The sequence below is a fragment of the Ranitomeya variabilis genome, chromosome 3, assembly GCF_051348905.1.
Source record: "Ranitomeya variabilis isolate aRanVar5 chromosome 3, aRanVar5.hap1, whole genome shotgun sequence".
Classification (NCBI taxonomy): domain Eukaryota; kingdom Metazoa; phylum Chordata; class Amphibia; order Anura; family Dendrobatidae; genus Ranitomeya; species Ranitomeya variabilis.
Window position 1 is genome coordinate 214,009,977 of NC_135234.1, and position 14,551 is coordinate 214,024,527.

The 14,551-nt window shown below is 40.3% G+C and overlaps 1 protein-coding gene across 2 annotated transcripts in view; it reads right to left on the reverse strand.

Moving 5' to 3' along the window:
- Positions 1 to 4,454: 4,454 nt before the first annotated feature.
- SLC26A9 (solute carrier family 26 member 9) overlaps positions 4,455 to 14,551 on the reverse strand; it is a 233,432-nt gene continuing 223,335 nt past the window's right edge. For both annotated transcript variants that reach the window (XM_077295144.1, XM_077295143.1), the window contains exons 19-21: positions 12,347 to 12,489; positions 6,543 to 6,617; positions 4,455 to 5,393 (exon numbers count right to left, since the gene is read on the reverse strand). In XM_077295144.1, coding sequence (XP_077151259.1) covers positions 5,346 to 5,393; positions 6,543 to 6,617; positions 12,347 to 12,489 — 266 coding nt within the window. In that variant the 3' untranslated portion in view covers positions 4,455 to 5,345. The remainder of the gene's footprint in view (positions 5,394 to 6,542; positions 6,618 to 12,346; positions 12,490 to 14,551) is intronic.

Here is a 14,551-nt window from a genome sequence, read left to right on the forward strand (position 1 = left end):
AAAAAAGCAAGTCACCACTCAGGTCCATCATCTGTTAACGGAAATATAGGGGGCTTCCACGTTATTGATAACACACAGGCTCTGGAAAAACAAAATGGCTCCTCACCCCACAAAAGTAATTCAGCAAATTCTTCGCCCCAAAATCCAAATGCCCCCCTCCCTTCTGAATTCCAGTGTGCCTCAACCATATTTAGCGTCCACATGTTTTGTATTTCTGTAGTGATGAGAGCATATCTAATTTATGGGTGCATGTCTCCAGAAGCATGAGCTGGGCATAATGTATTGGTCACTACAACGTACTGGTCACTACAATTTCAGTTTGCAATTTTCACTCAGCAAGATCCACTACTGCTTGTTTCTAGGAAACACTCATGGAGTCAAAATCATCACTACACCTGTAGATAAATTCCCAAATGGGCATAACTTCCAAAATAGAGTTACTTGAGGGGAGATTCTGTTTTTTTTAGCAGTAATGGGCTCTGTATATGGTGCCTGTAAACTATTCTAGGAAAATCTGTGCTCCATTAGGCAAATAGCGCTCTGTCCCGCCCATGTCTTGCCGTGTGGCTAAGCAGTACTGTACAGCCACATATGGGTTACTTCTACATTCAACAGAAATTGTGGGACAAATTGTAGTGCCATTTTTACCCATTTCTTAGTATGAAAATGTAAATTTGGGGCTATCACACAATCTTGGAAGTAGAAATGTAAATTATTTTTTCTTCATTGCCCAATGGTATAAAATTCAGCTACACACCTGTTGTGCCAATATAATCACTGCACCCCTACATAAATTCATTGAGAGCTGTCGTTTTTAAATTGGGGTCACTTATGGGGGTTCTGCTGTTCTGACACCTCAGGGGATCTGCCAATGTGACATGGAACCCTCATACCAGTGCAGCAAAATCTGCACTGTAATATGGCACTCCTTCCCTTCTGAGCTTTGCACTGTACCTCATAAGTAGTTTTTAAACACAAATGGGGTATCTGTGTACTCAGGAGAAATTGCCCAACAAATTTTGGGGTCCATTTTCTCCTCTTATCCTTATAAATCTACAAAATTTGGGGCAAAATTTTTATTTTGTGGGAAAAATGTGATTTTTTTTACATTTTCACAGCTGAACATTATAAACTTCTGTGAAGCACCTGGGGTTTCAAGGTGCTCACCACAGATCTAGGTAAGTTCCCTGATGGGTCTGTTTTCCAAAATGGTGTCACTTATGGGGGATTTCCACTGCTCAGGCATATCAGGGGCTCTCCAAACGTGACATGGCATCCGCAAATTATTCCAGCAAATTTTACATACAAAAAGTCAAATGGCACTCCTTCCCATCCGAGCCCTATCGTACGCACAAACAGTAGTTTTCCTTCACATATGAGGTATCGGCATGCTCAAAAGAAATTGCTCAACAAATTGTATGCTGCAATTTCTCCTATTACCCTTCTGAAAATGCAAAATTTGGAGCTAAAAAACTTTTTTGTGGGAAAGATGTGATTTTTTTATTTTCACGACTCAACGTTATAAACTTCTGTAAAGCACCTGAGGGTTTTAAGGTGCTCAATACACATCTAAATAAGTTCCCTGAGGGGTACAGTTTAAAAAATGGTATCACTTGTGGAGGGTTTCCACTGTTTAGGCACATCAAGGGCTTTCCAAACAAGACATAGCGTCTGCTAATTATTACAGGAAATTTTACATTCAAAAATTCAAATGGCGCTCTTTCCCTTCCGAACCCTGCCGTGTGCCCAAACAGTGGTTTCCCCCTACATATGGGGTATCAGCATGCTCTAAAGAAAGTGCTCAACAAAATGTATGGTCCATTTTCTCTTGTTACCCTTGTGAAAGTAAAAAGAATTGTGTCTAAAGGAAAATTTTTGTGAAAAAAAGTTAAATGTTTATATTTTCCTTCCACATTTCATTAATTCCTGTGAAGCACCTGAAGAGTTAATAAACTTCTCGAATGTGGTTTTGAGCACCTTGAGGGGTGCCATTTTTAAAATGGTGTCACTTTTGGGTATTTTGTGTCACATAGGCCCCTCAAAGTCACTTCAGATTTGAGATGGTCCCTAAACAAAATGGTTTTGTAAATTTTGTTGTAAAAAATGAGAAATCGCTGGTCAACTTTTAACCCTTATAATTTCCTAGCAAAAAAAAAAAAAAGTTTTAAAATTTGTGCTGATGTAAAGTAGACATGTGGGAAGTGTTATTTATTCACTATTTTGTGTGACATGACTCTCTGATTTAGGCCGGGGTCACACTCGCACGAGTCTCTCGTGTCAATACCAGGCACTCGGAGCGTGCGGCTGCATGTATTTCTATACATCTGAATGCTCCATTCCCAAGAGCCAGCGGCAGTGGCAGGACTTGATGCGAGAGACTCATGATGCAAGTTTCTCGCATCACACTCGCAAGTGTGACCCCGGCCTTAAGGTCATAAAAATGAATAGTTTAAAAATTGCAAAATTTTCACCAAATTTTTGATTTCTTTCACAAATAAACTTAAGTCATATCAAAGAAATGTTACCACTTTCATGAAGTACAATAAGTCACGAAAAAAACATTCTTGGAATCAGTGGGATACATTGAAGCATTCCAGAGTAATGACCTCATAAAGCGAAATGGTCAGAATTTAAAAAATTGGCCTGATCATGAAGGTGAAAACAGACTTCAGGGTGAAGGAGTTATCTGTGAAACGCTGTAAATTCTATAATCTACATAAAATCTCATTCAGTCGCTGAGTAAATTGGCCTGCAGTGCAGATTTGAAATTTGGACAGCTGTAGATTATATTTTGCAATTCAAAATCCATATTAAATATGGACGATTTGGTACATTTTTGTCTCTGCAAATCAGTCCCTAAAAGCTGTTGCCATTTTCTGTACTGACTATCTTTAATTTGATGAGCTGCTATTTCTTTCTGCTAAATTAAACTGTTTTTACCATATAATTGACAAATACAAGCAAAGAACATGGCATGCTACCAAATGGAGTTGTTAAGACTCACCCTTCCTTGTCATAACACAATTGATTGGCATTAGGCATTTAATAATAAGCCTTTACATCAAAATAGCTTAACAAACATACTTTCATCCAGGTGTGCCCAAACATTTGACTAGTACTGTGCCAAATATATTAATGTAGAAATAAAGGGTGCTGTACTTGTGCCAAATATACTAATATATTAATAAAGGATGCTTCCCCACAAATAAGTAACCACTTAAAGTAATGTTACATGGAGCTTTGTATTTGTTTTGTACGGCTTTGGACAATTTTGTGTAGTCCAGTTGCTGATAATCTTTACAGAATTTGAATGACTTGTTCACAACAAATGATTTGCTCTCCCAGGAAAGATATAATACTGCATAGGTATGCTACATTACAATAGTCCAATTTCAGCTATGAAGGGTCCCTGAAGTTGGATGCTCTTCTACACCGGTAGTTTTCAGTAGTAAAGGAAGGCACATTTTAGTTAATAAGGGGAACTCACAAATCACATGTGCTGCAGAAAGAACCATCTAAATAGGTGTCTTTCAGTATCGAGTCTGGAAGAATTCATACCCAAAATGAATACTTTTGCTAACTGATGCAAACGGAAGCAGAGAAACCATGCTGATTATTATGTGGTCCATCTGGTTTCTGGTGACGTTTTTTTAAAGCACCACTCCAGCTCTTTTTTATTTTATTTCACCACTGGAGTAGTGCTTAAAATCCAAGTCCTGTGCCCCCTCTCTGATTCTAACCTTCGATTTCTTCTGTTTTTGCCGCCGCTCTAGTACGTCTCCTGCAGTTTGTGACCTGCCGGCTGCTCCAGTGTTTCATGGAGAGCTTGTGACGTAGATTATGACTTCCGGCCACACAGAAGCTGCGCCCACAAGATTACACTGTGGGACGGACCGGGGCAGAAAAACAGTGAACATGCGGGAGGGTGAGTATATGACAAGGTGCATGGGACCCTATATAATGCTATAGTGCTATATAATGTGATGACTGAAATATATTAAGAGAATAAAAATTTTGAAGGGAGGAGTGCTTGTTTAAATTCTAGTAGATCAAGTCTAAGCTGGTGGTGTCATAAAAAACTCCAATCTTTATTTCATCCTTATTAAAAACTGCATGGATTTTGCTTGCCTACCTGTATCATGCACTTTTTAATTAGAATGAAATAAAGATTGTAATTTTTTATGATAGCAACAGCTTTAGTAATTCACATTACCATTTAAATTGCATGAGCTAGTGATTCCACCGTTGGATCTCTATTGGATATGAAAGGCCAAAAAACATTAATTTAATTGCAAGGGTCGGCGCGTTTCCTCTGTCCTTGAATTGCTTTGTCTATGCTACTGTTACCGATGTCAAAAAACAAAAGCAAGGATGATTGGTAATATATTGTCTCAAATATATCTGTATAAAACTATATGCCGTAACAGGACAATAAATAATGTCATTTCTTTCACTCTTGTGACCAATAGTTTAATACATGAGATTTTACAATGGCAAAGACAGGGACCAACATCCACATGAAATAAATAAAATTGTAGAACTTTTTCTTCTATATACATTAGAAACGCCGTGCGTATTATCTCTTGACTGCAGCATAGAGTGTTATTGGCTCCGCAATTTTAGTGCTGAAGTCGTAAACACCTTGGCCATTGACATTCATTGTACGGTATTATTTTGTAGTACAGGATGGTGCATACTTCACATCTGTGGATAATAATAACATTCATCTGCTAGTAATCCCTGCAATAGGTAGTGATTTAAAGCTCTGACTTCTCATAAATGGTTTGATTTCAATTACTGGCATAAATATTAAGTCTGTACATTCATTGCTTGATTTTCAGAAAGCAGCATAAAATAATTATTTATTACTTTGCGCTTGTTTGCAAAGTCAACATTGGTCCAAAAATTATCAAGTTTTTACAGTGCCTTAAATCGTTATCTGTTCTGGTACATACATAGCTGAGTTCACTGAAAAATATATTAGCATGGATTTTCCATTTTCTTTTGTTTCCTTTATTACATTTATAAAAGATCCTTGGGAGACACTGATGAACTTTTCATCCACAACAGGCACATCGAAATGGACGCAATAACAGTATTGGGACTGAGGTACGAGCGGGAATTCACTTTCCAAGCAGCTTTCATGTCACCTGAGTCACTTTCTTTCCTTCTTTTTTTTTCTTTTTTATTAAAAAGCAGTAGACTTAGCTTTTCCAAAGTTGAAGAGGGTGGATTCCTTGGCTTGAAATTACTTTAGCAACTGTGCCTTGAGGACCCCAGTGTCATCAACCAATGATTTTAGAAGGAATGAAGCATTGTTTTATTTGCACTGTTCAAATTAGACTTCACAACGCTGTTTGGATTTCAGCTTGGAACATACTGCCAAACATAGCCTGGATAAAAAAAAAGAAAAGCTCAATGAATACAGTGGTGCATGTATATGGGAGGTTGCCAAAGGCTGTAGCGTTCCTACCCCTAAAGACACCAATCACCTGAATGTGAATAATGTGTAGTGTATAAGTAATGTTATAAGTTATGTAAGACATAGTTTAGGGCTCAGGACATAAGATAGGTGGGATAGGATAGTGACTGTAGTTAGATAAGTGACGTTAGGGTAAGGATAAAGTTAATGTTCGGGACAAGCCCATATTGGGAGGGGTTTAGTGTTAGGGAAAGAGACCACTTCCTGTAATTCTGCAGATAGGGACAAGCTCATATTCAAGTAGGAAGTGTATGTGAGCAGTGCTGCCGTTGTGGGTAAACTGCAGAAAAGGAGACTTAGGGACAAGGAAGTAGCACAACCTTGAAGTGACCAAAGAGACAGAGTGGCCTTCCACCAAAGAGGGGTCTTTGGATAGGGCAAAGTGTCATGAGACCCTGAGTTTGCAAAATGACGAAGGTAACGGGACTGAGTTCATGGGACTAGTGAGGGACCCAAGCAGTAGATCCAGAGCGCCAGTAGAGAAAGAAATAGGATGCATTTAGACTTGCTGATCGGGACTGTGGGGACAAGCTAGGCTGTGTTAAATCAGGTAGAAACAGCACAAAATGAGTGTTCAAACTAAGCACAGACACTCGTGGTCAAACAGTTCAGTGCACCTTCCCATCTACTTGCTTGTCATCTATCTCCACCCTCCTCTGGCTGCTGTAAAGATAGGTGCAGATAGATTGAAAACAAATAGTTGGGAAGGTGCACTGTGAAAAGTGCGCCAAGGGCGTGTGCTTGGTTTGAACAATCATTTTATGCTGACAGACTCTTTAAAGATACTACCTAGCTGATCCATTATTAATATTTTCAGAGTGTGTACACATGAAGTCAGCTTTAACAATCTACCTATTAAATAGCTCACAGCAGCTTTACTTTGTGATTTGACATAATTGTATTTTTTTATGACACGCATCACATTGTTGATTAAAATCCTTTTTTTTACAAGTCATAGCCATATACGTTATACAGTAACGCAACACACGGCTTTTGAAAACTGATAGTAAAATGGAGATTAATTTAAACAGTGTCCACCATTGAGTTCATTTTCACTCACCTCTTCAAGATTTGGATAATCCTCACTGATTTCATCTTGTGTGTCCTGCACACAAATCTCTGTGTCACCAGAACCCTGAAATAGATGCGGACGTCATTATTGATGTATTGTAACATGTTGGCAGAGCCATTTAATTGAGGAGAAATTCGATACCAGTAAAATATCAATATAAGTAGCTTACTATGAAAGACAATAGTTGGGAAAAAGAAGTTTCTATAATTCCTAAGAAAAGTTGCTGGATCATTAAAAGGGTGTAGATATAATGAGCTTGGACTGAGTGAACATACTCAGAATAAATAATAAGATAGATCCTGGCATGACTTCAACTTTTTTGAACAGTTTGAGATTCTAAAGTGCAATGAATGTTGAGAAAAGCTGCCTTTTTATTCAGATTACATAACTAAGTGGGCCACAAGACTCACAGGGGTCAATACATCAAAATGCTTACGCCAGAAAATTGGCATAAATATTTTCAATAGTTGTAACATTTTTGCAACTTTTGGCATTTTCACGCCAGCTTCAAGTAGCTGTGCCAAAATGGTGAAGCTGGAGAGGGGCTGGAATGGGGTGTGGTTAAGCAACCCAAAAATTCATGTAAAGTGATGACTTTAAATCAGAAGTGTTACTCCACTCCTTGACATGAATAATATTTCTGGCAAGATGCACGCCATTGCGCCGTTAGAAATTTTCCCACAGCACTGACGTCAGATAGGTGAAGTGAGTTCATTGGCTGTAAACTCCCATGACCTTTCTCACGCTTGTGGTGCCATCAGACAGGTAATAGGAGTTCACACGGAGACACTGAGCACATGCTGCTCAGTGTCTCTGCTGGATGACAGGTTGTATGGTCTCATCATGCAACCATGCAGCCTGCCATCTAGATGTCGTGAGACAAATGGATTATCATCTCTGCGAAAAGGTGAGGAATATTGTTGTTTGTTATTTTAATTCTTTTGCAGGGGACAATGGCATCACTGGGATGGGTGTTGCGAAGTGTATGGTTTAATTAAGATTTATTAAAGGAGTCTGAGTAATTCTTTCAAGTAAAGGACTTGGATAGTAATGGGGGAGTCTTAAAGTCGCCTCTCCATTACTAACCTCTGGGCTTCATGTCACCTGACAATACAAAGGTAGCATTAACCCCCCAACTATCACCCCACTTTGTACCGCTATAGGGCAAATGGGAAGAGTGAGGCGAAGTGCCAGAATTGGCACAGCTTATAGATGCGCCTTTTATGGGGCAGCTGAGAGCTGATATTTTTAGCCTCGGAGGGGCAGTATTCATGGCCCCTTCCTAGTCTATTGATATCAGCCCGCAGCTGTCTGCATAACCATTGCTGGTTATTAATTATAGGGGGACCCTACGTAATTTTCTTTGGAGGGGTGCACCATTTTAATAACCAGTAAAGACTAAGTATACAGCTGTGAGCTGATATTAATAGCCTGGGAATCTCCACAGATATTACTCCCTTCCCAGGCTATAAACATCGCCCCCCAGCCATAGGCTTTTCCTCTGCTGGTTAAGGAAATTACGCGGGAGCCCACACAATTTTTTTCTGAAAAATAATCTTTTATTAATTAAATACATGCACAGTGAGCTGCACACACACTGTACTAATTGTATTTGTCACTGACATCTATATATCTATCTATTCTATGTGTATATACTGTATATAATCCAACTATTCTATCCTGTCAGGTCCTGCTGAATTGCTGGCTTTTATTCTATCTATGTCACTGACATCTTTTTTTTTCTCGCACCCACAGGCTTGCATTGGCGAGTCTCAGCCGAGTCTCGGTGCCAATAGCAGTCTATTGCGATATTACATGCATGCCAAATATGCCTGAGGAAAAAAAACACTGATAGAGTAACACTGGATGTTTTCTCGCATAGCACTTGGCCGTATTCTACGGTAGTGTATCTCTGGCCAAATATTCAACTTTTTGTCTACACATTAATGTATAGATTGCCTAGCCAGTAGACATCTAATATTGAACAAAGGACCTGCATTCCCCACACAGACATATGGTATCTGTAAAAGTTACTGGCACCATGATAGAACCTGACAGACCACATTATAAATCATTGGTATCAGTCATGTGGCAGATCTCGTACTTCAGTTTTCCGCTGCTATGACAGGACAGAAATGACAATATACATGTGAATTCAGTCTTAGAAGCATCTCAAATTCAGTGGAGGAAAAGTCAAAGCAGAGACCTTGAATAAATGTTTGGTAAGGATGACCCCAGTGACCTTATATTTTCTATGAAACTCAAGTCTACAGTTCTTATCTGTGAATAGTACAGCATATATCTATTACACACACCAGAGGAATGTACAGTAGAAGAATGTCAATATGAACAACTAATCTTATACTCGTTACAATATAAAGGCAGTAAATTCAGTCTCTAAGCATACATGACTTCTAAGGCTACATGTCCTTCAGAAGGTTGGTGCGGAAGAAGTAAAGACTCCAAAAATGATTTTCCTGGTCGGATACAAGATTCCAAAACAGCCCAAACAGTGACTGCAATTATTCCTGATTATAAGTACAATAATCTGTATTTATTTAATCAGTTTTGAAATAGAGCCAGCCTAATAGGGAACTGAATGGCATTTTAATTTCTTATGGAAAATATTATGTAAAACGTCACTACAAGATTGTTATTGATCTAAAAGCTATTTGTCAGCAAGACCCTCCCTCCCAATTATTTATATGCACATGTAGCTCTTTGAAGGAAGAATTTAACAATGCCTTTACTTAGACGGTCTGTTCCTCTGTTCCTATAGAGAAAACACCGTGTGCACTGCTATTTGTGGTGCGGAGACTAGGTACCCAAATCCTTCAATAGACAGAAAAAGAAGTCTCGCACTCAACTTCAGTATATTTGCAGATTTATTTGGTGCTGAAGTAGCACTGGATCCAGTGCTACTTCAGCACCAAATAAATCTGCAAATATACTGAAGTTGAGTGCGAGACTTCTTTTTCTGTTCCTCTGTTCCTGACTTAGCAATCTGCATTTGAATCAGGCTAAAAAAGCCCAAGCCTCTGTAATTCTGGCTCATTTACCAGCCCAGTGCCTCCTCCTGCTTCTCCTATAGCTCCTTAGCTTCTTTTCGCAGTCAAGCAGGAGAAGGTAGAACTGGGCGGGAAATAGAGCCGGAGTGATGCAGGCTTAGGCTTCTTTCACACTTCAGTTGTTTGGCATCAGTCACTTGCTAACATAGTGACGGATCGACGGATCCGTCACAATTGTTGAGAAAACGGTTCTAACGGATCCGTTTTTTTGACGGATCCGTTACTTGGGGGTTGTCTAGGAAAAGTATCTACTCTTTAGAGCATGCTCAATTGAAAAAGCGGATTGGGGCGACGGATCCGCCGAAATGACGGTTGCGATCGATTCGTCGCCCATAGGCGGCCATTCTATGGAATGGCGGATGCGACGGATCCGCCGCGAACTGCCATTTTGGCGTTGACAAAAAACGTTTCAATGTCCGTCTATGTCTAGACAACGTCCGCCAAATTTCGACGGATCCGTCGCATGGCGGATGGAACGGACGACCATCCGTCACAATCCGTCGCTAATGTAAGTCTATGGGAAAATAGCGGATCCGCCCAAAAAAAATGACGGATCCGTTATTTGAGGAAAATGGCGGTTTTAGACTGACGCCAAACAACTGAAGTGTGAAAGAGGCCTTAGGAAAGCACTTCAGCCTTATTTGCATATTAATTCAAATGCTGATTTCTTAGTAATGGAGGAACGGACTGACCATGTAAAGGTATTACTGGAGTTGTCTTTGGAAGAGCTACATGTGCATATAAACAGATTGGGGGAAATCCTGCTGACCGATTCCCTTTGAAATGAAAATTGGTCTAATCCTTGTGTGGGATCTGCTAGCACACCCTTTACTGAAATCCATGTGTTGGTCCTAGATTTTTATTGCAGAAATCTGCAATATAAGACAGTCCTGTACAAAAAGTTAGCTGTTTCTGGAAGACAACATCTTTTTCTGTAATCTTGCACAAACCTTTTTAAAGCAGTCAATTTACATTGTCCAGTGATGAAACAGTAATATTTGCTAATTGTACCATAGGAACTTTTTAGTAGAGGCAGTGTCGGCGGACCCGAGTAAGTGTCAGGGCACTGAGCAGGCAGGGGTGCCCACTCGACGTCGGCAACACCAGTGCGCTATGGGTTCCGATGCCTGTGCTAGTGTCGGCGCCCACAAGTGGGCCCCCCCGCTGCTTGCTCCGAGCCCCAGTACTTGCGATACTCATCTCTCCCTGTTCCTGCCCTGCGGTGTTTTCCATATTGTGACTGACTTTCAGGTTAGAGGTCACGAGGACTTGATTAATGTGCGCCCTCTGCCTGAGCAGTCACAGTGCAGAGAGCCGGAAGATGCCGAGGAGTCCGGAACAGTGCAGTGGCCAGCGAGGAGAGGTGAGTATTTCATTTTTTTTTCTAAGGTTTAGAGCAAAATATGGAGCCAATTATATATGGAGCAGAATATGGGCCAAATTATATATGGAGCAGTATAGCGGGCCAATTATATATGGAGCAGTATAGCGGGCCAATTATATATGGAGCATCTTATGGGGCCAATTATATATGGAGCAATATATGGGGCCAATAACATATGGAGCAGAATATGGGGCCAATTACATATGGAGCAGAATATGGGGCCAATTACATATGGAGCAGTATATGAGGCCAATTACATATGGAGCAGTATATGGGGCCAATTATATATGAAGCATCTTATGGGGCCAATTACATATGGAGCATCTTATGGGGCCAATTATATATGGAGCAATATATGGGGCCAATAACATATGGAGCAGAATATGGGGCCAATTACATATGGAGCAATATATGGGGCCAATTACATATGGAGCAGTATAGCGGGCCAATTATATATGGAGCATCTTATGGGGCCAATTATATATGGAGCAATATATGGGGCCAATAACATATGGAGCAGAATATGGGGCCAATTACATATGGAGCAGTATATGAGGCCAATTACATATGGAGCAGTATATGGGGCCCATTATATATGAAGCATCTTATGGGGCCAATTACATATGGAGCATCTTATGGGGCCAATTATATATAGAGCATTATATGGGACCAATTCTGTTTGGAGAAATATATGGGGCCCATCATATACTTGTGCATTATATGGTGCCTGCCCATCATATACTGTATGGAGCATTATATGGAGTCCATTATACCGTATGGAGCAATATATGGCGCTCATTATTTTGTACGGAGCATTATATGAGGTCCATTATTCTGTATGGAACAATATATGGGGCTCATTCTGTATGGAGCACTATGTGGTGCCCATAGTACTGTATGGAGCAATATATGGGGCTCATTCTGTATGGAGCACTATGTGGTGCCCATAATACTGTATGGAACAATATATTGGGCTCATTATTCTGTATGGAGCACTATGTGGTGTCTATAATACTGTGGGGTTGATTATTCTGTATAATACTGTATGGAGGATTATACTGTCCAGTTTCTGAGCTATTGATATCACTCATGTAATGTAAGAAGTGAAATCTTTGGCATTGTACTATACCTATATTTCTCTGCCGCATCTGTGCATCATGACTCTTTCGCCTGGGGCCCACGAAAACATGGAGTTCCCCCTAAGTAGATGCTAGATAGACAGTAGTCCCAATTATTATGGGTCTCTTAGATTTGAAATGTGGTGAAAGTTTCTTTTTCTTTCTTTTTGGTTGCTTCATTGGCTGCATTATAACATATGTATGAATCATAAGATAAGATACCTTCTCAGATGCTATATGCCTTGTTCCTGTGTTATTTGCCAGGGCATAAAGAACAGCATCATGTATAGTGAGGAAGAGGTGATCATGACTCAGACCGCCCTCAGCAAAAACTCCACCAAGTTCAATGTCATCATACACTTGAGCTAAAAGACAAAATGTTGGAGAAAAAAATGTAAAATACCTTAACTTCAAGTGTGAATCAGTCCACAGCCTTCTCCCGTGCTTCCATGATTCATCGTTTGGTTTTGCCATATCTATAGACATTGTACAGCAGAGCAGGGATTCCCTGTGTATAGTCATTTAACGCCTCCACAAGGCACCATGTTCTCCCCTAGTAGCAATACTTCTATTGGAAAATGTCTCATAATATGGCATGCAATGCCGCAGTACTGCAGCTCAGCCCCGCTCACCTTGGGTTCCATTCAGATTTCAGACATCTTCGTGTAGATAGATAGAGCACAGACCCATTATATAAATTATGCACGTGTTCATTTTTCATCCGAAATCAAAATCACCCATACAAGTCTATGGGTCTGAGAAAAAACACGGACAGCACTAACATGGCAATATTTAGGAGAAATTTTGCCATTAATTTTTTTTCATATGAGGAAATCAAATCACTTATGGAACACTTGGCAAAAACTGACAAACTGACCAAACACTGAGCCCTTATTAACAGGTCATAAGTAGCTAAAGGGAATTTATCATCAGGTTTTTTCTATTTAATCTGAAAGCAGCATAATATAGGGTAAGGGAGCCTGAATCTAGTGATGTATCATTTACCTGTGTACCTCCCACTCCCGAATCCAAGACTTCTCCCGTGCTGCACCAATCCTCTGGAATGCTCTACCCCAAGATATTAGGACCATCCACAACTTGCATAGTTATAGGCGCTCGCTCAAAACACATTTGTTCAGAGCGGCCTATCACGTTCCCTAATCAGTCATTTTATGTTTGTGTGTGTGTGGCCCATTCACTATCTCCATCTACCCCCCACCCCCTGAAGATGGCTGGACCATCATTGTAAATACATAATTGTAAATACACACCTGTGCTTTGTATCTCCCCACCTCATTGTAGATTGTAAGCTCTCACGAGCAGGGTCGTCTTATTTTGTCTTATTTTGCTTTATTACTGTGTTGTTAACGTTGTTACCTATGACTGTTGTGTTTGAAACTGTTAAACTGTAAAGTGCTGCGGAATATGTTGGCGCAATATAAATAAAGATTATTATTATTATTAGGCTGTGTGTTGTAGCAGTTTCAATACAATCAGCATTTTATCAGCAGAAAATTATCACTACCGGACTGCAGCTCAGGTGCCAAGCAGTCAGGCTAATCAGTGTAACCCCCGCCCCCCACCACTGAGTAGTAGCTTGCTCACAATGCGCAGTGCAGAAAACTTAGCTATACTAAATCTCAATCACTACATCAAGCAGCCCAGTAAGTGATACATCCCTGGAATCAGGCTTTCTTACCCTATGTTATGCTGCTCTCAGATTATATAGCAACAACCTGCTGACAGTTTCAATTTAATTTCCCAAACCCCTATAAAGAGAACCTGTCATCAGGTCCAGTTTTTGCTTTTATTATTTTATTCCCCCTGCTCAGCTGAGTAATACATGTTTTCTTTTTAATTTCAGCATACAGTTCCAGAGATGTGGCACAATATTTATGGTTTTCACAAGGGGGCGGTGCCATGGGATTCTCTGTGGGCGTGTCTTTAAACCGCTCTGCATTAAAAACGTATGAGCCGTGCCCCTATTAAAATTAGCATTAATTATAAAGCCCAAATCTTTTAAACTTTACAGCGGAATAAAAAAAAAAAGTATTATTCAGGAGAGTAGCAGGAACAAAATAAACGTTTAGGAAAATTCTTGACAACCCCTAGTGCAGCGCCCCAGAGTTCTGGTCGTTGCAGTACTGTGGATCCGCCACTATGGGGAGCCATGGTGCGTTCGATGGCACTGAAGGAGTTCATCTGACCAGGTATCACAGACACCAATATGTTTCACAGCAGGGCCTCCGGGGGGAGCTAAGGGTGCTATTCATTAGGCCACTCCCCACCATAGTGGGTAAACTGGGGGTCAGGCAGGAAGTTAGAGGAGAAAGCTGACTGGATTGAACGAAGCAACACCTTGTGGCAGAGGGTGTTGTGGAGGAAGAGACAGTAGGGTCTCTGTCAGGGGTGGGATCCTGACAGAGG